At 39.7% G+C, this 26,115-nt stretch overlaps 2 protein-coding genes and 1 pseudogene across 4 annotated transcripts in view; 2 read left to right on the top strand and 1 right to left on the bottom strand.

Moving 5' to 3' along the window:
* Positions 1 to 2,091: 2,091 nt before the first annotated feature.
* On the top strand, positions 2,092 to 5,340 carry ATP5MC3 (ATP synthase membrane subunit c locus 3). The gene is made up of 5 exons (XM_077154215.1): positions 2,092 to 2,218; positions 2,399 to 2,510; positions 3,708 to 3,785; positions 4,290 to 4,483; positions 5,081 to 5,340. The coding sequence occupies exons 2-5, from the start codon at positions 2,472 to 2,474 to the stop codon at positions 5,193 to 5,195; spliced, it is 426 nt and encodes a 141-aa protein (XP_077010330.1). The 5' UTR covers positions 2,092 to 2,218; positions 2,399 to 2,471; the 3' UTR covers positions 5,196 to 5,340.
* Positions 5,341 to 10,173: 4,833 nt separating this feature from the next.
* LOC143675792 (mitochondrial intermembrane space import and assembly protein 40-like) lies at positions 10,174 to 22,731 on the bottom strand (annotated as a pseudogene).
* A 3-nt stretch (positions 22,732 to 22,734) lies between these two features.
* ATF2 (activating transcription factor 2) overlaps positions 22,735 to 26,115 on the top strand; it is a 120,848-nt gene continuing 117,467 nt past the window's right edge. For 2 of the 3 annotated variants that reach the window (XM_077154208.1, XM_077154204.1), the window contains exon 1: positions 22,735 to 22,912. The gene's annotated coding sequence lies outside the window, so the exon portion shown is untranslated. The other variant, XM_077154205.1, reaches the window with a different exon arrangement.

Raw genomic sequence — 26,115 nt, 5'->3', positions numbered from 1 at the left:
TTATAGGACTCTAGAAACTTATCAAGACCCCATCCAAACAGGTGGAGACATGTCGTCACCTAATCCAGCTTAACAACCACTCATGATTTAATCACATCTCCAGGGAGATGACCTGATTACAGTTTCAAACATACAGTATTGAACAGGGGTTATTCGGCCTTTATGAAATGGGATTTAGATTAAAACATGGCTTTCCTAGGGGACATACATCCTTTCAAACCAGCACAGTCAATGCTACTTCAAAATTGATTCCCTCCTTCTATCAATGCAAGTTTTAGGATGCAAAAACAAGCAAAGCCTGAGTTAAGGTATCTAGAATAGCACCTCAAAGACATGACCACAGTCAGGGTCTTCAACAGGGCTGTGCAGGTTGGGCTTCAGAAACCGTAAGACCAGTCTCTGCCCTCCAGCCTATGTGAGGTATGGTATGCTTTGTCATTCTTTATTCTTTCTTCATCTAACAAGTAATTAGATCCTCTCTCTTTCTCTCTCTCTCTTCTTTCCTCCCTTGCTCACACACACACACATACATATAATTTCCAGAGATAGGACATCCATTCTTTGAACACCTGATATTCTTCCATAAGTATTTAGAACTCTAACTGATAAGGCCCCACAAAGGTTGTGTTCCTGCCTCTTCTAGGCAAGTTCATGTACTTATTGATGTTTTGGCAGTCCAGAGACTCAACATAGGCTGTACCTCCCGTGCCGCAGGTAACCAGCTCATATGTACCCTAGAAGTTACCCTGTTCAGGAACCTGGCTTCTCCTTTGCCTCCTCCTCAATAGTTGCTGCTACCGATTTAGTGCTGAAGAAACTAGAAATTTCCTCAAACCATCTCTGCACACAAGTCCCTTAGAGTAATTTTTCCCCTAAGTAAATCTATTATTAAAGTGTAGGGCATTATATTTATTCTACTTCAGACACCACATGATACCACATAACATACTTCAGGTTAGAACTGAGTACTTCAGAAAATAGACCAATAATCTTTGAACTGGATATGTAAATGATGTCTATTTTATGGGTTACAAGTCGAGCCTAAAATTATTAGCTTTCACTACTAATTTGTGAATTCTTCGCTTTTGATATTGGACAATGACAATCTTATTCATTCTTCAAGTTTCAGTTCTTCTGAAGTTTCAGCTAGATTATACTGCACCTTTGTGCTTATTGGAAAACGTTGATCCTCTGGGTTGATGTTATCCCATACCAGGAAACTAGGTAGAGTGGGCTTGGATTTTAGATCCCACTCATCCTTTCCTCTGGGCATCTTAGATATTTAATCTTTTCTGTTGACTTTACCACTTCAGTAGCTATTTGTGAAAATGACTAAGTCAAATTTACAGAATTTAAGGCTATCAAAAGTCCATAATTTTTTTTAAATAGTCATTTCTGAGAAATTTCTATGTTCATCTGAAGAATAGTATTTGTCCAAAGTTACCAAAACCCAGGTGTTAAAGTCGGGTGGGTTTTTAAAATACTCTGCCTTTTTTTTTTTCCAGGGCTATATCACAATTCCTTAATTTTTCCAGTTTTAGAACTAGAAGAAAAGGTCACCTCCCTCACTTTACCCAAAGGCAGATTTGTACCCAAAGTCCCAGAACTCTTAGATAAACTCTTTTCCTCATTCCTCTAGGTCAGGCCCTCTCTCAATCAAGCATTAGCTATACTTCTGGGACCCTTTTCTGGATTCTTTTAAAGAAACGTATTCATCTTGCAGGGGACCGTAATTTCTTCAGTCAAGTACTAAATGAAATACACACACACACACACACACACACACACACACACAAACACAAAGAGTCCTATTTCATAGAGGAGGAGAACGACCAGGAAGGGGCCACTACAATTGTGGCCATACAGCAACTGAAAAAAAGAGCAAAATCTCAAGAAGTGACAACTGGAACAAATTATCCTACTGCCAGTTCAGATCAAGGGCGAAGCAGCCTGTACTGTCCTCTTTGCCAAACTAGTACTCATTTTCTTCTTCTTGGTTTCCAGCCCCCGCCGCGAGCCCGTCACCGGGTAGTGGTCGTTGTCCTCCCCGGCTGGTTACCAATAAAGTTGTTACAAAGTGACCTTGAACGTCTTCCCTTCTGCACCCGATTCCCCGCCTTCTCCATCCGGGTGCTGCGGCGCGGTGAAGAGCCGGACCGCGCCTGCGCTCTCAGTCCCACTCCTTCGACCTCTGCCGCCGCAGCTGCCACCCAGGAAGGTAAGTGGAGGGTGCGTGAGCCGGACCTGGCCAGGGCGGAGTAGTGCTCACTGGGGCCCATTCATTCTGGCGCCTCTGGGTGTGGGCCCAAGCTACTGAGGTGCACGGGAACCTGCCGGCCTTGGGTGGAAGGACAGGCACCTAGAGGGCACTTGACCTTAAGCCTCTTTACCTCTGCAGAGAGAAAGCGGGAGAAGAGCCCACGTCGCCTATCACTCAAGTCTTCCAGCCGCGCTGCCCCGAGGAGTGTAAAATGTTTGCCTGCGCCAAGCTCGCCTGCACTCCCGCTCTGGTGCGTAGCCCAGGCCGAGGGACTGAGGCCTGGCTTCTTGGGCCCGGAGCGTCCACGTTGCTGAATGGGGCAACCTCCGGACGGGGCATACTACCTTCCCCGGAACAGCTCTCCCCTCACCCGTTTACTCCAATCCCTTTTCTTCTTTTCCTCTTAAATCTGGGAGCATCTCACTCCGCTTCGCCTCTCCACTAGGGCGATGGAGAGGCCTATCTGTTTGGCCCTACTCGGTATAAGTCAAACCCTCTCTGCCCATAGCCCGGAAGAGGCTTTCTCCAGCATTCCTTGGCCACTCTGTTGGGCTGAGGTCGACGCGAAGGTTGGGGTGCTATGGAGGTTGTAGCGGGGCTGCTGAGGCCTAATTCGCCGCAGCAGCGCTTTCCATTGCCTGTCTGTAGGTCAAACTGGTTGCTGCAGAGGGAGGAACTTTGCCTCTCCGTGTGTGGGCGGAGGAAGGTGCCGTGCCGGAGAGCCGAAAGTTTTTCTTCCTGCCTCTGGGATATTATTTCCATAACCATTTTGGAGGCTTTAGGTGAAGTGAAGATCTAGGGAGATTTGCCTTTAGTGAATCAGGACTTGATTCTAAAGGGATTTTCTGTGACCTTAGTTCAGTGGACACCCAAGGACACGGAAACCCGACTAGAAGAGCTCCTTATGGTCAGAGTATTTAAACGATTATTCTTATACTAATGTAGAATTGCTTAAACTGCTTTTTTATTTTATGATTTAATGGAAATATAGGAATATCTTGAAAGTGCTGGTTGCTCATATTAATTTATGGGCCATTTTAAAGGATAAACATTTATAGTGGCACTCAGTATACTTGTTGGTTCACCGAAGAATGTCGTATGTTCATTGCTGTTTTTCTAATCTGAATTGTGGCCATACAGTAAATGGAATTTTAAAAGCAATACTTTTTTCTTTTTAACTAATTGGTCTTAGAATTTTTGTTTACAATATTACACATACATTAGCAAGTTTTTAAATGTCATCAGCAACTTTAAAATTTTACTAAAATTGCTTCATTTGTGGAAAATGACCAAATAGCCAGATAAGTACAAGTTAATACAGAAAAGTCATAAATTTAAAGCATCAGATTCTTTCTGAGTAATTTTTGCTGCTTGCTTTATGGTGGAAAAGGGGTCATTGACATTTCCTGTTTCTTATTTAATACTTGGAATCTTTTTCTATTAATAGATTCGAGCTGGATCCAGACTTGCATACAGACCAATTTCTGCATCATTGTTATCTCGACCAGAGAATAGGAGTGGAGAGGTAATAGTAGTAATAAAATAAATTAAGGCAACACTATCAAAATAGGTCTTATGGTTTTAATTAGATTGAAGAAAACCAGCTCATTAATGAATGGCTTGAAGACATTTTTTCTACCCTTTCATCCAAACAATATGTAGAAGAAGAGCTAATGAAAGAAGCTTCCTGTATCCAAACTTAACTACCTCAGTTGGCCATGAAATATTATAGTAGGTATTTATATTTAAGAATATGTTTCTGAGTTGTTTCTTATATTTAAGATTATAATAATGACAAGGAAGTCTGGCTACATCATATACTGTGTTTTAATTTTCAAACAACTTTATAAGGTGTAGATATTATCTCTATTCTACAAGATTATAATTTTTCAAGCCTTTGCTTTTTCTCCTTTGCTACATGGCCTCCTAGTCACACTCAGTTATAAAATAGAGAAGTAGTTATCAATTTGACAGTACAGTAATGAAAATAGACAACTATAATTATTTGACATTTGCCTTTTTTCTCTAGGGCTCTACGATATTTAATTGGGCCCAGAATGGTGTGTCTCAACAAATCCAAAGGGAGTTTCAGACCAGTGTAATCAGCAGAGACATTGATACTGCTGCCAAATTTATTGGTGCAGGTGCTGCCACAGTAGGAGTGGCTGGCTCTGGTGCTGGTATTGGAACAGTCTTTGGTAGCCTCATCATTGGTTATGCCAGGTAATCATTTCTATCTCTAAATATGCTTTTTAAGACCATGCTTGAAATAGCTAGAAACTTAGAAAGCCAGTAGTTATATTGCTTAAATAATAATAGTTACTATGTATTAAGTACCTATCTGTGCCTTGCACTATATTTTGAGAGTTTTGCAATGCATTCCCTTCATTCTCACAGTACCCTTTGGAAGTATTACTTACTTGTTCAGTTTACTTATAAAGGACCAGATAAAATGAAGGGTTACTCTACTTGCCGAAGGTTATGTGTCAGAAAATAAATTTTAATTCAGTCTGATTTGAGTTTACACTTTAGTTCAGCTATATTAGAATATAATTTAATAAGCACCACCTTTTAAAAGTATTGATTTCCATTTTATTATTTATATTGACACAAATACAGAGACTTCTTACCTTTATCCATATAATTGGGGTTGGAGAGAAAGGAATGTAAAAAACAAACAAAAGAAATCTAGGCATATACTCTTTTCAGTAGACTTTACAGTTTACAATGATCCTACTCACTGGTTATTTCTTTAATATTTACCAAACATGTTGAAACTCAAAATTTTGAAGTAACAATCATGTGTTTTGTGTCTCTTAGAAACCCTTCACTGAAGCAGCAGCTGTTCTCATATGCTATCCTGGGATTTGCCTTGTCTGAAGCTATGGGTCTCTTTTGTTTGATGGTTGCTTTCTTGATTTTGTTCGCCATGTAACAAAAATCGTTGTTTGAAATGTTGGCATTCATATTAATTACGGATGTAATTCTGTGTATCTTACTACTGACTCCAAAAACCAGTGTTGGTGTCATAGAAATGTACATTATTTCCAAAGTCAGTGCATTAAAGATGAAAACTTTAATTTTTGCTGTGGTTTGTACTTAATCTACATTTAGATCATCACAAGGAAGAACATGCACTTGGGCAGATGCTACGCAATTCCAGTGAGGCAAACAGTGGTTACCTCACTGATGATAAAGATCCTAATGTCATTTTTATGGGAATTCTTTCATGTAGTGTTCTGCGTATTGTAAGTTATAGGGCTTTTGTTTAATTATATAAAGGAGAAGTATCTTGAGTGCTTTGGGCTTCTATGGAATATAATTAACTGAACTAAGATAATTGCTCAAGATGGGTTTTTTTGTCTGTAAGGGTTAATATGAATCACCTTCCAGGATTCTGGTCCTAAACAGCTGGATCTAAAAATCATGTCAGCTCTTTAGGAATGACAGCCTTGTTAAGCTGGAGTGGGGAGGGAATTGGCTATGTTCTTTAAAACAAAAGTTGCTAAAAGCATGTGACTGCTGCTAACATGCTTATAGTCGGAGTCTTGGAAATGATAGTTGGTTCAACAGGGTATTTTGCTTCCTACGCTACATGGTACTTCTTGATCAGTCTTTTCCTATTAAAAGGAAGAAAGTGCAGTTGTGGAATGAGTAAATTTTTCTACTAGCAAATATACTGTGCCATTATGTCATTTATCATTTCAGTTTGAGGGTTTATATAAAGGTTAAAATGACAATTAGGAAAGCTACATTTTACTCCTTTGGTGCCCTCTGCCTAATGACTTCAACTGAGGACAAGCAGTTACCAGGTTTCACAAAATATGGGAAATGACCTACATCAGAATCATTCAGGTGCTTGTTCAAACCCCTATGCTCCATACCAACTGGATTAGAATCTTTGGGCATGAGACTCAGCAGCAATCTGCATTTTAAAAAGGTTCCCACATAATTTTTATGTACACCACTGTTTGAAAATCATTATTCACAGATTTCTATGTTCTGTAAAGTGAAATGAGGCCTAAAGGTAAACAGCTAGAGCTATTATCAATTTATAGGATAATTAATCAAGTCCTTTATCAAATAAAACCCTGGAGCCTTCACTGATTCTTGAAAAGCACTACCAAGTATTTGAATTCAACAATGTAAATTAAAAGTACCATGCTCTAAAACACAAAGTACAGAACACAAAATTTTAAAAATCATAGGGAAATACTTAGATTAGCTAGTCATCTGTTCCAAGTTCATCTTTAATAAAATCAACCTAGGAAAACACCTGTTCTAAGTGCTTAGTTGGCAGCTGAAGAGGCCTGAAACATTAGTCTGGAGTAGACTTGAAAGAGATTCCCCAATTGTGAGAATCCTTGGGCTGTACCGCATGGCTTTCCTGTCACTTAGCTCCTTCAGTCCACCAAAAGGAAAAAAAAAATCTCTGAGTGTAACTACAGGCTATTTTATCTTGAAGGGGGAAGGAAATACTGCATCACAGGATAAACATCCTGAAGTATATTCCTCTACTTAATATTTTATCTAACATTGAAAGTATATCACTGTAATACCTCTGTTCCATCTGCAGAAATATTATGCATCATTTTTGTCTGAGAATGTTTTAATTTCTCCCTCATTTTTGAAGGACAATTTTGATGGATATAGGAGTCTTGGTTGGCAGTTTTTCTCTTTTAGTATTTTAAATATATCATCCCACTGTCTTCTAGCTTCCATGGTTTCTGCTGAGAAATCTACACAAAGTCTTATTGGGTTTCCCTTGTATGTAATGGATTGTTTTTCTCTTGCTGCTTTCAAGATCTTCTCTTTCTCTTTGACCTCTGACATTCTAACTAGTAAGTGTCTTGGAGAACGCCTATTTGGGTCTAATCTCTTTGGGGTGCGCTGCACTTCTTGGATCTGTAATTTTAGGTCTTTCATAAGAGTTGGGAAATTTTCAGTGATAATTTCTTCCATTAGTTTTTCTCCTCCTTTTCCCTTCTCTTCTCCTTCTGGGACACCCACAACACGTATATTTGTGCGGTTCATATTGTCCTTGAGTTCCCTGATACCCTGTTCAAATTTTTCCATTCTTTTCCCTATAGTTTCTGTTTCTTTTTGGAATTCAGATGTTCCATCCTCCAAATCACTAATTCTATCTTCTGTCTCTTTAAATCTATCATTGTAGCTATCCATTATTTTTTCTATGTTTGCTACTTTATCCTTCACTTCCATAAGTTCTGCGATTTGTTTTTTCAGTTTTTCTATTTCTTCTTTATGTTCAGCCCATGTCCTCTTCATGTCCTCCCTCAATTTATCGATTTCATTTTTGAAGAGGTTTTCCATTTCTGTTCGTATATTCAGCATTAGTTGTCTCAGCTCTTGTGTCTCATTTGAGCTATTGGTTTGTTCCTTTGACTGAGCCATATTCTCAATCTTTTGAGCGTGGACAGTTATCTTCTGCTGCTGGCGTCTGGGCATTTATTCAGATTTCTCTTGGTGTTGGACCCAGCAAGGTTGTAATATTTTTCTGTGAAATCTCTGGGTTCTGTTTTTCTTATCCTGCCCAGTAGGTGGCGCTCGTGGCACACGTTTGTCTGCGGGTCCCACCAGTAAAAGGTGCTGTGGGACCTTAAACTTTGGAAAACTCTCGCCGTCCTGGGGGTTCGCTAGCCGAAGCGGCTTGAGCCAGCCCGGGGTCCGAACGCAGGGAGGGTGTCCGAACGCAGGGAGGGTTGCTGGTCGCCGCAGCCAGGGAAAGAGCCCGTCCGAATTTCCTAGTCGGCCCTGGGCAACAAGCGTGGCGGGAGGGCGCCAGCGGCAGCGGCCCGCCCGAGAGAGTGCACGTTCCCCGGGAGTCACGGGGTCACCGTTCTCCGCGGCCTGGGGGTTTCCGATCCAATTCTCTCAGTTGGTCCGGGGGCTGCGCGTGGTGTGGGCGCCAGTCGCCTTGGTTTCAGGGGACCACCTCTCCAATTCTCCCAGCCGGCCCGGGAAGGGGGAAGGGAGTAACTCCGGCCGCTTGCCACCCCGCCCGGTAAGGCCCGCGCGCCTCGGCGATCTCACCCGAGCTGCTTCTCTCAGCCAGCCAGCCGTTCCAGGATGGGGTACGCTGTCTTTTTTATCTCTGTTGTGGCTTTGGGCGCTTTCTGTATCATTTCTACTCCCCTAGTAGGTGTCCTGGAGAAGAAACTAAGATCCGCGCGTCTTACTAAGCCGCCATCTTATGCATCATTTTTATAGGAAGTACCATCTCGGTTTATGAGCTTTGCAAACATATTAATGTAAATAAAATTTTAGTTGCTGAATAAAGGTCAATAAAGATGTTATTTTCACATCAAATGCCAAATGAAGAATTTTCCATGTTGATCAGTTTGGCCTGTTAATAAAATAAGTAAGACCATCCTAGAGTGGTAGAATGCCAATTCCAACTTCTTATTTATTCAGAATGTTGATCCTAAAAGCAATGATGGGTTTCAGACTTTCAGGAATACTTTCTATTTGGCAATATGTTGTTACCTTTCCTTACTGCAGAAATGTAATTTTTTTTTAATGCCTTTGGGATTAATTCAAATTACAGATTGAGAAAAGAATCTTGTCAGCTAGCCAGTGATCACTAGACATGTATATAAACAATTAAAATTCAAAGTAGAATGGTGAATTCCAGTAGCTGTTATTCTAGTTTGCTAGCTGCCAGAATGCAATATACCAGAAACGGAATGGCTTTTAAAAAGAGGAATTTAATAAGCCACAAGTTTACAATTCTAAGGCTGAGAAAATGTCCCAATTAAAACAAGTCTATACAAATGTCCAATTTAAGGCATCTAGGAAAAGAAACTGGTTCAAGAAAGCTGACGACATTCCTTGTTTCTCAGATGGAAGGGTACATGGCAAACATGGCGGTATCTGCTGGCTTTTCGTGGCTCTACAAAAAGGACACTCTCCAAAATGTTTCCTCTTTTAAAAGATTGCAGTAAGCAACTCCACCTTCAATGGGTGGAGACACACCTCCACGGAAATCATCTAATCAAAAATTAGCACCCACAATTGGGTGGGTCAGATCTCCATGGAAACAAACAAAATGCACCCAGCAATACTGAATGAGGGTTAAAGGACATGGCTTTTCTGGGGTCCACCGCAGATTCAAACCAGCATAGCAGTTAAGTACTAAGATGTTCAAAGAAGATAGAAATTATTTTTCTGGTAAAGGAATCTCATGAAGTGTACTAACTGTCTACAATTTAAGAAAACCCTGGAAGAACTGATGGAATGAGAACAGGCTAGAAGAAGAGGGTATCTTTGCTAATGAAGCAAAGCAACGGTTTGTGAGAAACAAGGAGCTTTCTGGGTGTGGAAGAGAAATAGTGTGAGGTAAGTCTGCAAAGGTAGACTAAGGCCAAATAATATGGACTGGTAGATGTTAAGATTGTGGGTTTTATTCAAATGACCACAGGCAGCCACTGAAAGTTTAGAGTTGTGTTTTAGAAAAGTTAATGAAACCAGTAGTGGGATGTACTGGAGCCAGCAAAAGTAAGCCAGGTTTACTATAATAGCTTTGCTGTGAGATCACAAGGGCCTGATCTAGAATCATGGCAATGAGTGTTTTTCAAAAGTGCAGATGTAGTATCAGTGGGATTTAAATGTCTAGATTTTGCACTGAATGAAGCTGCATGTGAGGTATAGGTTTTTTTTTTCTTTCTATTAATGTTTTAATTCTTATTCTGTTGTCTTTTTATTTTTTTATTTCTTTTTCTAAATCGATGCAAATGTACTAAGAAATGATGAATATGCAACTATGTGATGTTATTAAGAATTACTGATTGTACATGTAGAATGGAATGATTTCTAATTGTTTTGTTAATTCTTTTTTTAATTAATAAAAAAAAGTCTAGATTTTGAACTAATTGTAAAGGAGAAAGTGTGGGTATCACATAAGTGTTATTCCTTGTGCTAGAGGCTTTATATATACATATACATGTGTGTGTGTGTGTGTGTGTGAACATGTGTATGCCATTTAGCCCTCCTGACAAATGTTCAAAACTGAGATTAGTTTCCAAAATGCAAAGAAAAATAGGCTTAGAGGAGTTAATTCCCTAAATCAAATAGCCACTAAACAAGTGTTCTAGTTTGCTAGCTGCCAGAATACAACACACCAGAGACAGATTGGCTTTTAATAAAAGGGGATTTATTTCATGAGTTCTTCAGAGGAAAGGCAGCTAACTTTCAACTGAGGTTCTTTCTTATGCGGGAAGGCACAGGGTGATCTCTGCTGGCCTTCTCTCCAGGCCTCTGGGTTCCAACAACTTTCTCCGGGGTGATTTCTTTCTGCATCTTCAAAGGCCTGGGCTGAGCTGCGAGTGCTGAGATGAGGTATGCTGAGCTACTTGGGCTGTGCTACGCTGAGCTCTCTCATTTAAGCACCAGCCAATTAAATATCATTCACTGCCACAGGCACGTCTCCTAGCCAACTGCAGATGTAATCAGCAACAGATGAGATTCACGTACCATTGGCTCATGGCCACAGCAACTGAACTAGGCACCTTCACCTGGCCAAGTTGACACCTGAACCTAACGCCCACAACAAGTCAGGATCCAAATTCAGATCTTCCTTGATTCCAAAGCCCCTGCTTTGAATTTGAGTGTGAGTTTGTTAGGGATAATGGAATAAACTGATTTGGGGAAATGAATTTTGTTTTGTTACAGATTTTTTTTTTCAGGTAGAAATCTTTTCTTTCCTTTAACTGAGCATTTAATTCACACCATTTTCTCTCTTGGCCATAACTTTGGTAACAATAGGTCCCTACCTCCCAAGAGCATTGCATCTGAACTAGCTGAAACAGAACCTGTTAACATAGGCCCCAAACCGGACTTTCAAAATAATAAGGAACAGATATCCAGAGTTTCCCTTCACTTAGAAAAAGATTGTGATTCAGAAGGTCAAAATTCTCTACTTCCCAAATGTAGAAAATCTGAAGTTCAATGCAAATATGGAAAACAAAGTGTAGCAGGGATGAGGTATATAATAACCTCAGTACTGTCTCATATACAAAAGGTAACATTTTTTTCATTGCCATTTTCTTTCTTAGACAAATTGTAGGTTTATAGAAAAATTATGCATGAAATAGAGTTCCCGTCTAACATCCTATTATTATATTATTAACACCTTGTATTAGTGTGGTACATTTCTTCCAATTGGTGAAAGAACATTTTTATAATTGTACTATTAACTATAGTCCACGGTTTACATTAGGGTTCACTAAGTTGTACAGACCTATGGGTTGTTTTAAATTTTTATTCTAGTAACATACATACAACCTAAATTTTCCACTTTTAACTACATTCAAATAATTTCAGTGCTGTTAATTATATTCACAATTATGTGAATGTGCCACCATCAAGATGTTTTTGAGAAATAAATATCTTATAATCTGGGCTCTTCTATTAGGAATGTCCCCACTCTGGCATTTTTAAAGGAAGGTGTTTTTGTTTCTTTTCCCACAGGGATATGAAATGTACTAAAAGGGATATAACGGGTCAGAATAAATCAACTCATGTACCAGAAACACTCCTGTATAATGGTTTTTGGTTGGCTGAGAATATTTAGCACCTTATTTCAGAATGGCAAAATTCAAAGCAATCTAAGGAAAGAGAATTAAAAAGTGGCAGCTACATTTCCTGATAGTTAACATGCATAAAACCCCCATCTTTCTCAAATTACATCAAGAGGTCAAAAGCTTGATCATCAAAATAAGTTACTTTGTACATGACACTGCATGGAACAACAGAAGGAAAAATACTTTCTTGGCGAGTAACTGAAAGCCATTTTGCAAGAGGTCCTTATCGATCTGAAATGAAAGGATCAGAGCCCAGTGCCTTGTGGCCTTCATTAGCTTGACCCCTCCTCTTCTTTGGTTGCAGTGGTCCCAGTGGAATTTGTTTTCTCTAAACTTTCTCCCGGCTTCTCTTCCTTCTCATCCTCCTGGGGACAGAGGTCCAGGTGTTTTTGCATGCATTCCTGCATGGCTTGAAATTGGTCTATACAGTCCGACCCCTTGACATCTTCCTTGCTGTAGTGGAAGCAAGTAAAAGCCAATTTCAACTGTTCTCCACAAGGGCCAGTGGCCATTTCCCCAAGGCTTGGGCAGTTCTAGATAATGTCTCTACTTGACAATGCCAATCCATGCTCCTTGTACAGATCATGGGGTCGTTGCCACCAGCTCTGCATTATTTGGAGTTTCATAGTCTTCTTTGGTCAAAAATATGATTCAATCCTTCCCTGTGAAGGGCAAGGACAAATTCTAAAGCCCTAATGACTGCCCATTCTAATTCAGCTTGTTACAGAATTTTAAATACCAGATTGAGGTATCATTTTACAGACAGATTTATGAGCTTGAAGAGGAGGAAAGTATGGAGGAGATGTGAATAAAGAGTACAGAAGTAAGGACTCAGGTAGCGAGATAACATGAATTTGCAGTGGATTTCATTAACTAATTTGCGGGCTCTCTAGAAATGTTGGGAAACTTGTAAATCTGAGGTGATGTAAGAACGGTATGTGTTATCAGGGCTGGGTGGGGGCTGGCAAGAATAGATGATGAAAGGTCAAGAGCACTGGAAACAGACAGCAAGCAAGCACAATGTTCAACAGTTTGATCCTATAAGCTACAAACCAGGTAAAGAACAAACGAAGTCATAATAAGAGTCATAAACTGAAATAAAAGGGGAGGGTCAAGGGCCTAGAGGTAGGAATAAGGTTGAAGAGATATTTCACTAAGAGTCAAGAGCTAGAAACGTAAAGAATTTTAGAGTTCAAGATCTTGGTGGTAAGGTAGATTGTCCAAGGAATAATCAAATTTGTGGTCAAGTTGCTAAGTGGCTCAAATTGCATAGATAGAATTACTGAAGTTAAGTTTAATGAAGCATTGTAGATGGGAAATAAGACTTGAGAACTAAATAAATCATAATCACACTACTGCTGTAAGTTTTAAGGTCTATTCAGTCATTATAAGCCAATATAGTTTAGTTTGGGTGTTAAATCTTTGCAAGAGGTAAGCTTTGTATTGCTGCGGTTCTGTCCTCCATAAAGCCTTTTAAAATATTATGTTGTTTCTACTTATGAAATTGTAACTGAGTTGTTGAATTCTCTATATGTTGAGCCTATCAACTATAGACCCATCTGTTTTCTGCACAGGCCAAATAGGAGAGTTGAACGGGGATGTGGTGGAAATCATCACCCCTGCATCTTTCAAGTCCTTAAGAGTGGCAGTAATCTCTGCAATCCCTCCAGGAATACGGTATTGCTTCTGATTTACTATTTTGCTTGGTAGGGGCAGTTCTAGTAGCTTCCACTTGGCCTTTCCCACCATAATAGCCCTCACTGCATGAGTTAGAGAACCAACTTGGGGATTCTGCCAGTTGCTCAGTATGTCTATGCCAATTATACATTCCGGAACTGGGGAAATAACTACAGGATGCGTCCGGGGGCCCACTGGACCCACTGTGAGACGGACCTGAGCTAAAACTCCATTGATCACCTGGCCTCCATAAGCCCCCACTCTGACTGGTGGTCCAGAGTGACGTTTTGGGTCCCCTGGAATTAATGTCACTTCTGAACCAGTGTCTAATAATCCCTGAAATATTTGATCATTTCCTTTTCCCCAATGCACAGTTACCCTGGTAAAAGGCCGTCGGTCTCCTTGGGGAAGACTTAGAGGAAGATTAACAGTATAAATTTGTGGCAGTGTAACAGGTTTCTCCCCCATAGGGACCTGGCCTCCCCTTCATTCAAGGGGCTCAGGGTCTGTAAACTGTTTCAAGTTTGGAAATTGATTAAGGGGCCGTGACTCTGTGTTTTTGTAATTCAGGTTAGACTTCTGTTCCCTTGACCTAGAACTCTTTTGTTTATACAGCTCCAACAAGAATTTAGTAGACTGCCCTTCTATTGTATTTCTAGGCACCCCATGATTGACTAGCCAATGCCACAAATCTCTGCATGTCATATAATTTTGATGCCTCCTTTGAGTTTGTTGTCTATTATAATAGCCACGTCTACCCTGTCTTTGGTAATTAAGTGCTGCCACCTGGCTTCTGCCAACTCGGGATCCTGTCATCCCCATTGTGTTTAAGGATTCCAGCTCAGTGACAGCGGTTCTTACAGTAATATCTGACCTACAGAGAAGTGCAACCACAGAGCTCTTGAGGGATGATGGTGCTAGTCTCACAAACTTATTTCTCACTGTTCTGGTAAAAGGTGCATCCTCTGGACATTCCTGGGGTGTAGGAGCAGGCTTTGCATGATAAATCCACTCTAACATTCCAATCTCTCTAAGCCTCTGGATCCCTCATCTACATTATACCAGGGCAGTTCTGGCATTTCAACCTCAGGTAATGTTGGCCACCTTTTGATCCATGTTTCAATCAACCACCCAAACAAGCTGTTAACACCTTTTCTAACTGCTCTAGCTATAACATTGAATGCAGAATCTCTGCTTAGTGGGCCCATATCAATAAATTCAGCCTGATCCAGCCTTATATTCCTCCCACCATTATCCCACACTCTTAAAATCCATTGCCACACATATTCCCCCTGATTTCTGTCTATATAAATTGGAAAACTCACCCAGTTCTTTTGGAGTATAACGTATCTCCTCATGTGTGATACTTTGTACCTCACCTTTAGGGGCCTGTTGGGACTTTAGTCTAGTTATAGGTCTAGAAGAAATGAGGGGTGGTGGGGGTGGGTCATGAAAAGAATTAGAAATATCTTCCAAGCCATTTGCTCCAGGCCCTTCACTTGCAGTTTCATCTGGTGAATCAGGATTAATAACTCCAGGGCTAATCCCTTCAGGAGGAGGTTGGGTGGCCAATTCCTCAAGGCAGGCTGGAGGTGGGGTGGCTATGTCCTCAGGGCAGACTATTACAGGGTTATCTAGAGAAGGCTCAGCATGGCCTAGGGTTTCAACCTCATCCCCAACATCATTATCAATCCATATGTCACCATCCCATTTTTCAGGGTCCCACTCCTTTCCAATCAATGCCCTCACTTTAACGGCAGACACCATGCAAGACTGAGATTTCAGTTTACCTTGTAAAGTTGCTACTATAACAATAAGATTCTGAGTCTGATTTTCAGAGATCTCAAGTCTACGGCTACAGGAAATAAGATTTCCCTTCAGGATACTCATAGAAACGTCTACATCTTTCAGACGGCACTTAAGCTTCTCATTTGAAGCCTTAAGCCCATCCCTTTCACCCCTTAATGTAGACAGTGTATCTAACAACAACCAACCAACATCTCTATAACTCTTATTTCTACAAAACTCTGTAAAGGTGTCAAAAACATTATCCCCCAGAGTCTGGCTTCATACAAGCGAAGCATTAGGAGAATCGAATGATGATATTTTGACTATCTCCTTTGCCAACTCAGTCCATGGATTGGGAGTGTCATTCTGATTACGGGAATCAGAGTCCTTAGTGTCTCTGAGTCCAGTCAGAGTAGAAAACCATTCATAAAAACCCATTTTTAAGATTCTGTTTCTTAAGAGCCACTCCTGGTACCAAGATGTATTAGTTAGGGTTCTCTAGAGAAACAGAATCAACAGGGAACACTTGCAAATATAAAATTTATAAAAGTGTCTCACGTGACCATAGGAACGCAGAGTCCAAAATCCACAGGGCAGGCTGCGAAGCCAATGACTCCGATGGATGGCCTGGATGAACTCCACAGGAGAGGCTCACCAGCCAAAGCAGGAATGGAACCTGTCTGCTCTGAGTCCTCCTTAAAAGGCTTCCCATGATTGGATTTAGCATCACTAATTGCAGAAGACACTCCCCTTTGGCTGATTACAAATGGAATCAGCTGTGGATGCAGCTGACGTGATCATGACCTAATCCTATGAAATGTCCTCATTGCAACAGACAGCCCAGCGCTTGCCCAATCAGATGAACAGGTACCACAACTTGGCCAAGTTGACACCTGTCCCTAACCATGACAGTGAATAATGCTGTGCTTCTGATAGTATTATGGATTTAAGACCCAAATATGTGGCCCATCAATTACATGCCCAATACCTTACATTGTTAGGGGCAAAAATTGCTATATATATATATTTTTCAGATCTAATACCATCCTCTTCTCAGCAAACATGGCAGTTGAATTCTGTCAACAACAACATTATGCCCTAGCTTACTGTGATGTATAGCCAGTTAATAAAAGTAGCCAAAACTTGTCATAGTATAGGATTTATTTTTTTAATTGTATTGTTTTTATAGATTTTTAGAAAGTACATAGCATGAGTTTATTTATATTCCTCTCATTCCTCCACTCATCCTTATACTACCCTTCCAACCCTATACACAAGCACACATATGCAACTTTGCTTGTGCATGCTCCTGTATGCTTCCTGGTAATGTATCTGGCATAATATATTTAAGTGTTGTTACTCAAAGAGAGGTCCATGGGCTAACAGCATTGGCATAAATCTGAGAACTTGTTAGAAATGTAGGTTCTGGTGCCACACCCCAGATCTACTTAATCAGAATCTGCATTTTAACAAGGAACCCTGATGATTTCTATGCATATTCAAGTTGGAAAAGCTCTGTAATAAGAGACTACAATTCCTAGCAGGCCATGACTCAGACTCTTTATTGCTCAAAACGCTGTTAATTCATTCATTGGGAGATTTTTTTTCCTCCCACGGGAATGTACTGCTGATCCAGTAGTACTCAAAGTGTGGTCTAAGGACTCCTGGGAATCCCAAGCCCCTTTCATGTGATCCATGATGACTTCCCTTTGTCACCTGCGTGGGGTTGGTTTTCTTTACCAACTTCACATCACAACAGATCAAATGCAGAAGCAGATACAGAATGGAACTGTCTTCAATTAAGCATGACACAGGAATTTACAAAAATGAAAACAATACCACTCTTCTATTGTTTTGGAAAATAGTTCTTTTTTTAGAATGTTATTTACGTAATATTTAATAGGTTTGTTGACATTTTTTAAATAAATATATATATTTTTTACTTTCTCAGTTTTAATTTCTAATATGGTAAATATTGATATATCAATATTGGGGTTCAGAACGCCTAAATAAAAAAAGTTTGAGAACCACTGGCCTAATTGGTTTGTGAGAAACCAGGCTCTGATATACAAATTTTCACTTACAACATTATAGAAATATCAGCTTTGGAAATTGAGGGTAACTCTAGCTCCCTAATTTTTAATGTCTAAAAACTGATCTAGGTTCCTGGTAAGAATCTATACTATTTTTTTCCTGAATGACATAAATAATCCACCTCCTCTGTGATGGTTAGTAAATTAGATCTTCCTCAAGAGAGCTTGAATATTGAAGAGAGGAACAGATCAGACCAATAGGGACTTGTAAATCTATGGGCTTTTGATTGCTGCTCTTATTAGCATGAGCCAGCATCCTACAACTGATCTTGGCAGATACTCCTGAGAGGACTCATAGCGGTTGGCAGTGGCTGCTCTTCAACAACAGCTTTTATTAAGCATTTCTTAGCCATGGAGATTTCAGGATCTGCTCCTCTTATAGTAGAGTTCCAGAGTTCGCTTCCTCAAATAGCAGCCTAGAATCTCAACTGAGATTCTCAACCTCTGGACAGCTCAACATTATTCTTTTAAGACTTGTATCTAAAGGACAGCTCCCTATCATTTAGAGGTATCTAAAATGGCTGTGGCTGTCAAGTCATATAGAGTTGTATAAAAGGAGCAAGCTTATATTACTACATATTATTGCATAGCTACTGTATGCAACAAGCTATCTTTTGCTGGACCTTGAAGGAAGCTTATTACTCCATTCTTTATCTCAAGCTGAACTTACTCAAAGTACTTTATTAAGTACTTGATTCTTTCTCAAGGTAGGACCTAGTTTTTAGTAGCAAGGAAATTTAAGGAAATATTCCAGTTTCCCTACACTTGATTATCCCTCACAAAAAACAAATTCCTTTTGCAAAATGAATCCTAGGAAAAAACATGTGCATCCAATATTTTTCCAACTAGGTATGAAAACCAAATTTAAACTGTGACCCTTCTTTCATCTGTATCTTTAATGATGGTATATGTGGTATCTTTTTCTCAATTTCAACATTCATAGTCTCAGATCAAATTTCACCTCATCAGAAATGTCCTTTCCTGACCATTTTAGCAAAAGGGCCCTCTTTCTCCTCTCTCTCTCTCTCCTCCATTAGCCCCCTCTATTTTCTCCATAGCATTTACCTACTTAAATTATCTTTTTAAATATATGTATTGTGTGTCTTCCCATGAGAGTCTCCTTAAGTGACTGTCTTGTAGCCTTGGGGCCTGGAACAATGTGTGGCATGTTCATGCTTAAAGATACTGATGCTTTATAAATAATGAACCACAGAGAAAAAAGAGGGCATTCAGTTGACAGTTGACTTAAGAGGCTGCATCTAAGGTCTAAGATAATTGTAAAGAGTAAAGTCTAAGAACCTAGAAGGGTCCATATAGCTAGATCTCCCTTGATTTCTAGTGTAGGGAATCCATGGCTGTGTTAGTTTAAAGCTGTATGGATCCCAAGAAAAAACATGTTCTTAAATTTAATCCATTCCTGTGGGTGTGAACCCATTGTAAGTAGGACCTTTTCATGAGGTACTGAGTTAAGGTGTGGCCCACTGAATCAGGATAGGTCTTAATCCTATTACTGGAGTCCTTTAAGTGGAATGAAATTCAGACAGAGAGAAAGCAACAGGACTCAAGAAGCTGAACATCAATGGATCCCAGAAGAGAAGGAAGAGACCAAAAGATACTGCCATGTGCCTTACTTGTTGATAAAGCTAGGGACCAGGAATTTCCAGCAGCTAGCTCTAGAGCAGACCATTTTTTGGGAAGAAAGCATCACTTTGATGATACCTTGGTTTGGACTTCTTCCCAGCCTTACACAAATAAATTCCCATTCTTTCACCTGACCCATTTCATGGTATTTACTTGAGCAGCCAAGGAAACTAAAACAATGACCTTGGTGTCATGTGGATCTCAGGTTGACAGATAGGATAGTTATGGAAAGCCATGAAAGGTAAGATACTGGAGGGCCAGGGGAAAAAATCTCTATATTAGAAGTGGTCTTATCTACTTCATGGTATTTAATAGTGTGTGAAGAGCAGAAATAATGATGAAAGTCCTTCTTTCTAGTGATTGGGATGAAGAATGAAAAAAAGGGTTTGCGGCCCTTGGAATTTATGTCTCTTTAGACTAGTCTCACTGAAGTTGGCATGGGCTAATTGGTACTATTTGAAGATAAACACAACCCTCTAGTTTTTCCCTACACTGCATGCTCCATTAAAATCATAATTTTTTTTAGAGGAACCAAGAATTAGGGTAGGGTGTACAGTGGATAATGGGTCTCCTTTTGCTTGAAATATTTTGAATGGAAAGTTCCATAGTGAGGACGGACACTAATTGTTAAGTGTAGCATAGAGCATTTCAGCAATGAGTAGGAAAACCCTGGGCTGTCAGAGAAGGAAAGAAGATCTGCCACGAGATAGATGCTACTAAAAAGAATCAAAATGTCTAGGGCCATGCTGTCCTCATCTCATGTCTCAGAAATCAGATGGGTGGATGAAAATCACCCTACTGCTTCCCCTACCCTTTTCACACACACACACACACACCTGATCCCACTGATAAATAACAGCTAAACCACTCTACGGGATGCACCTTGAGAATATATGTGAAAACATAGAGGACCTTTCTTTGGGCCCGTGACCAGTTGTGCAAGGCAGACACAAGGGATGCCCTAAAGCATTCTATTTTTTGTTTAGTTATAAACAAATTATGTTTTATAAATTCTAATCTTCTCTTTTTATTTTATTTATATATATATATATATTTGGGCAGTATTTTAGCAGAATTTGTATGAATAACAGAATTAACAGACCCATAACATTTCCAAACAAGGTGGAAATCCCAATCCCTGGCTTTTAAGTTTACACAGTATTTATGTCAGCATTGGTTCTTGTAATATTTATTAATAGGCCCTTCTACTATAGAAGTGAGCTTTCTTAAAATAGCCCCTTTTCGTATCTAAGGGATACCATTTTTATTCTGAAGTCATACTGAGTTCTTAAAGAAGATTCACCCGAGCCTCACTCATTCTCCTAGGAATAAGTTGCATTTATGGAACAATAAGACAGGCAAAGAAGAGGTCCAGAAGTTTCCCACATTTGTAAAGAAAAGATTGCAGAAATGTTTAGGGCTGTAGGGGATATTGTGGAATGAAGAAGTGAGAAAGAAAACTGAAGAGTAAAGCATTTTATGAGGATGTGGATAATTAATGAGTTCAACAAGTTAAGATCAGGACTACAAATGATAACTATATCCATTATGGATACACTGAATGTTTTCTCCACTAACAGAAAAGTTATGGAATTAGGGAAGAGTTGGAGAAATTTAAAACCAAAGCTACTGCCAATTGATAATCAAAATCAGAGAGAATTTCAAATTTTTAATGTATGCAAATGGAAAATAATTGTTTAAAAAATCTACACTGTGAGACACAAACTTCTTTGGAAATGCCGTTAACATTTACAATTCTTTTTCCCATATGAGAAGTTCTGAAAGATGGAGAAGCATCATTTTGATGAATGCATTCTAGACCTAAAGATTTGTGATCTGTAAATCACACATTTTATCCATCTTCATGTTAATCATTAGTAATTTGAGCTGCTGAGATTTTGTTGATATAATTAGTGATACACTACACCGTATTAACATTACTATGATGTTGCTGATATTATATATGAATGGTACTTCCGTTTTATTTTGAGAAGTAGAGTGTTAATAATTTGGTAACTTTCAGGTCTCTTGAGTAATGGAAATTATTAAAATAGGATTGTGTTGGCTTACATACATGTATTCTGGCCAGAAACGTATTAAAAGGTCCCCTGCTATTTCAATTTCACTTTTATGCCACATAGCATTACTGAACTACAGGTTCATTAATTCTCAGATACTATCTTCAAAATCTTCCAACAAATTTCAGTTTCATTGTGGTGGATAGCTATTGTTGGACAGTGCATTTTATGTTAATACATAAATTTTATTCATAATTTTGGCATAGACCAGAAATCAGCATTTAATAAATGGAAAACCATAACCCAAGGCACTTGTGCTTTAAAAAAAAAATAGTCAATGCAATTTCTTGTTTGTTTTCAACTTGTATCAATGTCTCTAATTTAATGAACAATCGATATCCCTACAATTAACACTAACATTTTTAAGTTGTATGGAGATTCACAGAACAAGAAGAAGAAATATTTTCAACACTGTACTTCAGTATTTTTTGGAGTGTATCTATGTCAACTACACAGAGCAAAGTGGCCACTTTTTTTCCCCCTCATGTTAAATTAATCTAATGTGCTCTATTTTTCTCCTCTTGCCTTTTTTCAGAGCTTGACAGAAATTACTTTGGCTATTAGAATCGCAAAGACTTATTAAGCGGTAGGATAGAATTGTGGAAAGTGCCATTTCTATGTCACTGGTCTCCTTAGTCCCTTTCTAAAACAGTAACACAGAGTTGTTGGAGTTTTAAAGAGTTGAAATTATCTCTCTTAAAATTGATATATTTTAAATCTATAACTATTAAGTAAAGGAAAATTGATAGAGCACAACATAACACGGATGATTTCCCTCTAAGAAACAAGTCACTGAATGACTTTAAACTATGGTGACAAGCGGAAATTGTATTTCCTTTTGCAAAGTTATCTCGAACATAATTATATGCTGATATCATACACTGTACTAGGCACTGGGAGACAGAAGCCACGAGAATCCACTTACAACCAGTAAAATCGAACAAACATTCAGAATAAAACCTTTTCTTACACAATTGTCTCGTTTTTCCTCTTTAGACGTGTAAAGGGTTTGAAGGGTAATTACCAGCAAACTCCGCTTCTCTCAGCCTCACTTTAACCTAAGCTCCCCGACTCAGACTTCAGGGTAGTGGGAGGACCGGTTTAGGGGCACGCCTCCCCAGCGTGAACCGGGAAGTGACAGCAACGAAACAACCGGGTTTCCCGGCGTGGGATCGAGGGCTCACCCTGCTTTCTCTCCCGCCACTGGCAGTCTTTCCAGAGCTCACTTTTGCTCTGCGCAAACTGCCAAACCTCTTCAACCGCCACCTGCTCGCGCTCCCCAGCATCCGCGCCAACCTCCAGCAGACTGCCAATCACAGCTTTCGGCAGGTCCCGGCGTATAGGGAAATCGCTGCTTTGGCTCTCGGGTCTCGCCCTTCCAGAATTGCTTCCCGCCCTTCAGAGTCTTTGTCCAATCGTCAGAGCCCGAGTGTTCCTTGTTTCCCCTACCCTCACCCCTCCATCCCCGCCCCCTGAATCCCCGCCCCCTTCCTCAAGCCCGGCGGAATCACCTGACTCGGAGACGCGGTAGCTGAAAGGAAGACAAGAAGGGGCGTGTGCGTAGTGGGGAGGGGCGCGAGAAGAAAGGGAGGCATGCCGGGAGTGGGGCGGGGAGAAGGGTTGTCAATCCGATCTCGCGAGATAGGACGGAAGCCTGTGGGAGCCCGTGGCCTTTAAAGTGTGGTTCAGTCCTTTCCTCCTGGGGTAGTTTGTAAACACGACTCTGCTTGCGGCTCTTGGGCGACTGAAAGGCGCATAAGCTAGTGATCTGGAAAGGTGAGTAGTGTTGGGGAGAAGGCCGCAGCACTGAAGACTGGGTGTACGGAGAAAGAAAGCGCTAACATGGCGACGTTGCTCACCATAGTCCCCACCCCCCCGCTTGCCATCACCTCCGGCGCCTTGCCTCGGTCCCTAGCCCTGGGGGCGATTGTACTGCCACCTCAGCGGCTTGCTCGGCTTCGGCTTCAGGAGCCTGACCGACGGGCTGGGTCATTAGGTAACTGGCTTTTGTTGTTCCGGTTCCTCCCCGCTCGCGCGCTTTCCTAACGAAGAGGAAAAAGGAATAACGGCTCCTTTTCTATACCCCTCCCTCCGATTTATCTTCCCCTTCTTTAGCGTCAACTCAGGTCTCTGGGCCACACGCCGAATTAGCCGAAGGCTTGGGGAGACCTCACCCCCTCTTGGTCTTTGGCTTGGGAAGAAGAGGGTTGATTGTGGTCTCCCCACCCACGACCTAGCAGTCGGGGACGGTTTGTATGTGGTGATGGTGAAGAGTGTAGGAAGGCGCAACTGGAAATAGAATCAGGGTCCCTGACTGCGGTGAAACCCGATGAATGTATGATACGGAGAATCTAGAGCTGAAAGGCCAGACATTCTCAGGCCTTTTCTGTCCTTTCTGCCACCCTCACACTCCCGCCACCCCCCAACCCCCCACGGTTCCTCGGTGGGGCGGGGCTGAGGTGTGGGTGCAGATTGATTCTGACATTTTCCCCCCATTTTCGCTCTCCCTGGGTGGACAGAAGAGCTTCTATAGCATTTAATCGATGTCCTAGGGATGAGTGAGAGATTTAGTTAGTTCTGCGCTCTCTCGATGAACAGAAGCTAGGAGAAAAAAGAGGGCGGAGGAGCTGGAGACGATTTTTGTGACCCTGGGTAATACCAAATTGTCTCTCTTTAGTGAGGAGTCTTAAAACCGGTGAGGCCCAGAGCAAAACTGAATATGATGGAGTAAAAGGGATTGCTTCTGATGGACCTTAGGCCTGGTGACTAATTCCTGAGTTATAAAGTGAAAGTAGTTTCTTAAGAATTTTAAATTATGGAGACTGTAATAGTATTTGAAAACAAAACAATATCTGTTCCTCACTGGGCACTTTTTTTTTTTTTGTCCTGTTTGGAGAAATTCATAACCACCGGCATTGTAAGTAATAGTTTTGGGCGCAGCCTTTAGATAGCCAAATAGCCTTGTTCATTATAAAAGTAAACCTTTATAAAAGCGTATAAGAAGTCGGTCGTACAAAGCTTAATGCCATGAAATACATTTAGAGTAGCGTGTATTTAAATTTGTTACGCTGATTTGAGGACTCCGCTGTGTAAACATTTTTTTGAAAACTATAGGAATATCCTTGTAAAATACATTAAAAAATATATAGTTGCCTTTCTGCAAATGAAGACGTAGAAGTTCGTGCATGTTTAAGGCCATCTGTAATAGAAGAAACGATTAAGAATCCCAGTCTTGATAATATAATTTGTAAGTCTTTCAAATTTAGAGTGTGTTGTATGCTGCCTGCCTAAGAAATGTTTGATCTTGCTTTGAGAGGATACTTCTGCCATTAAGTTTTTGAAAATATTTGAAATGTAATATTGTGGTAATTTAGAACTTAGACATTTTGTATTTTAGTTGTCAGTAAGGAAGAAGCTTTCAGGGATTTATTTGTGTGCATTTTAAGGTACCTAATGCTTTCTGTAGATCTAATTGTATGTACTGGAAAATTTTTTTTAAATGCCTTTTAAAATGTTTATTTCCTATTTTTGAACACTTTATTATCATTTTTTAAATATCATGTTATCCAGAAATTCCTTCATTTACTTTTTTACTTGGTGTATTGGTAGAAATGTTTATTATGTCAGCTCTTTAATAAGTAATTTAGAGGGAGCTTTTTTTCATTTCCTTCCCTTTTTTTTTTAATCATGGTAACATATATATATAACATAAAATGTGCCATCTTGAGTGTACATTCAGTGGCATTAGTTACATTTACAATGTTGTGCTGTCATCACCACCATTCATTGCCAAAACTTTTTCATCACCTGTGAGAGGAGTACTGGTATTCAGAATTTGGAAACCATATAAGTTTTGTTTTTATAATGCTATATACTATGGGTCAAACTTTTATTACCTGTAACTGGTGTTAACTCTCAAGCAGTCATCTACATTTTTTTCTACCTTAAGTTTTGTAGTTTGGAAAAGTTAGGTTTTAATGATTTGTATGTTCTGTGCTGGCAATTAAATCTGTAGGTCTTGTTATATCAGACAAACAGTCCAACAATGCATGCTATTTCCACTTACTTTGCCTTCAAGCTCTTCTTCCAAAGTGAAATCTTTCTATAAGCTGGCTGTTCTTTGTCTTTGTTGTTATTATTGAAATGTCTGTAGAGAAGATATAAGTAGTTGAAGCCTTCCTTATTTAAAAGTAGAGTAAGAACCTCCCCTGTTTAAAACTCAGTGAATAGCAGTAATTGGATATTCAGCTGATCCTTATATAAATTAAATCATGTAGTACTTGTTATGCTGTTCTCTGTCATTAAAATGTACCGTTAAAAAATTAAAGAGGTTTGCGTTTTTACAATCAGTGTTTTAATGTAGTATTTCTGTGTTTATTTTATACTCACACCTATTCCTTGAAGCTATGAGTTTGTTTAAAATTCTGCATGTTCCCTTTATGTAATTTATAATGATGAGGCAATAGTGATAGTATTCATCTACTTATATCTAGGAAAACCCTACAATATTTATTTACTTTTTTCTGTGTTTCAAGCACAAGTTTAAAAAATGAGAGTAAGATATAGTTTCATAGACAACTCATCTTTATTTTTAATTATGTTTAGTGATGCTTTTTTTTTCCCTCTTAGCATTGGTAGTAAAATGATTCAAGGCATTACCTTTGACAGTGTATTAAAGTGATTAAAAACTTTTTTTTTTTTGCAGCAAAAAGGGATATAAATAAACAATATTTTGGGGGCTAGGCCTATTCACCTATGTATCTATTCTGCATTTTAACAGACTGATTCTCAACCATTTTTTCTGCCTTACTATCCAAGGACTAGTAAACACTCCCAATAGTAATAGAGGCTATTATCACAAAATTTTCAACGAGATTGGTAAGAAAAGACAAGGTGGGAATAATTATAATTGACAAAAGCCAATTGGTAAATACTAAATAATATTGTGGTTATTTTGATGATATATGGTTACCTTCCTC

Source organism: Tamandua tetradactyla, chromosome 3 (assembly GCF_023851605.1).
Source record: "Tamandua tetradactyla isolate mTamTet1 chromosome 3, mTamTet1.pri, whole genome shotgun sequence".
Lineage (NCBI taxonomy): Eukaryota > Metazoa > Chordata > Mammalia > Pilosa > Myrmecophagidae > Tamandua > Tamandua tetradactyla.
The sequence above is the reverse complement of the archived record's forward strand: the minus strand, read 5'-3'. Positions and strand labels throughout refer to the sequence as shown.

Coding starts and splice junctions, on each gene's coding strand:
- ATP5MC3 (XM_077154215.1), top strand. CDS start 2,472: ATGTTTGCCTGCGCCAAGCTCGCCTGCACTCCCGCTCTG. Junction 3,786..4,289: donor CAGAGAATAGGAGTGGAGAG/GTAATAGTAGTA, acceptor TTTTTTCTCTAG/GGCTCTACGATATTTAATTG. Junction 4,484..5,080: donor CTCATCATTGGTTATGCCAG/GTAATCATTTCT, acceptor TGTGTCTCTTAG/AAACCCTTCACTGAAGCAGC.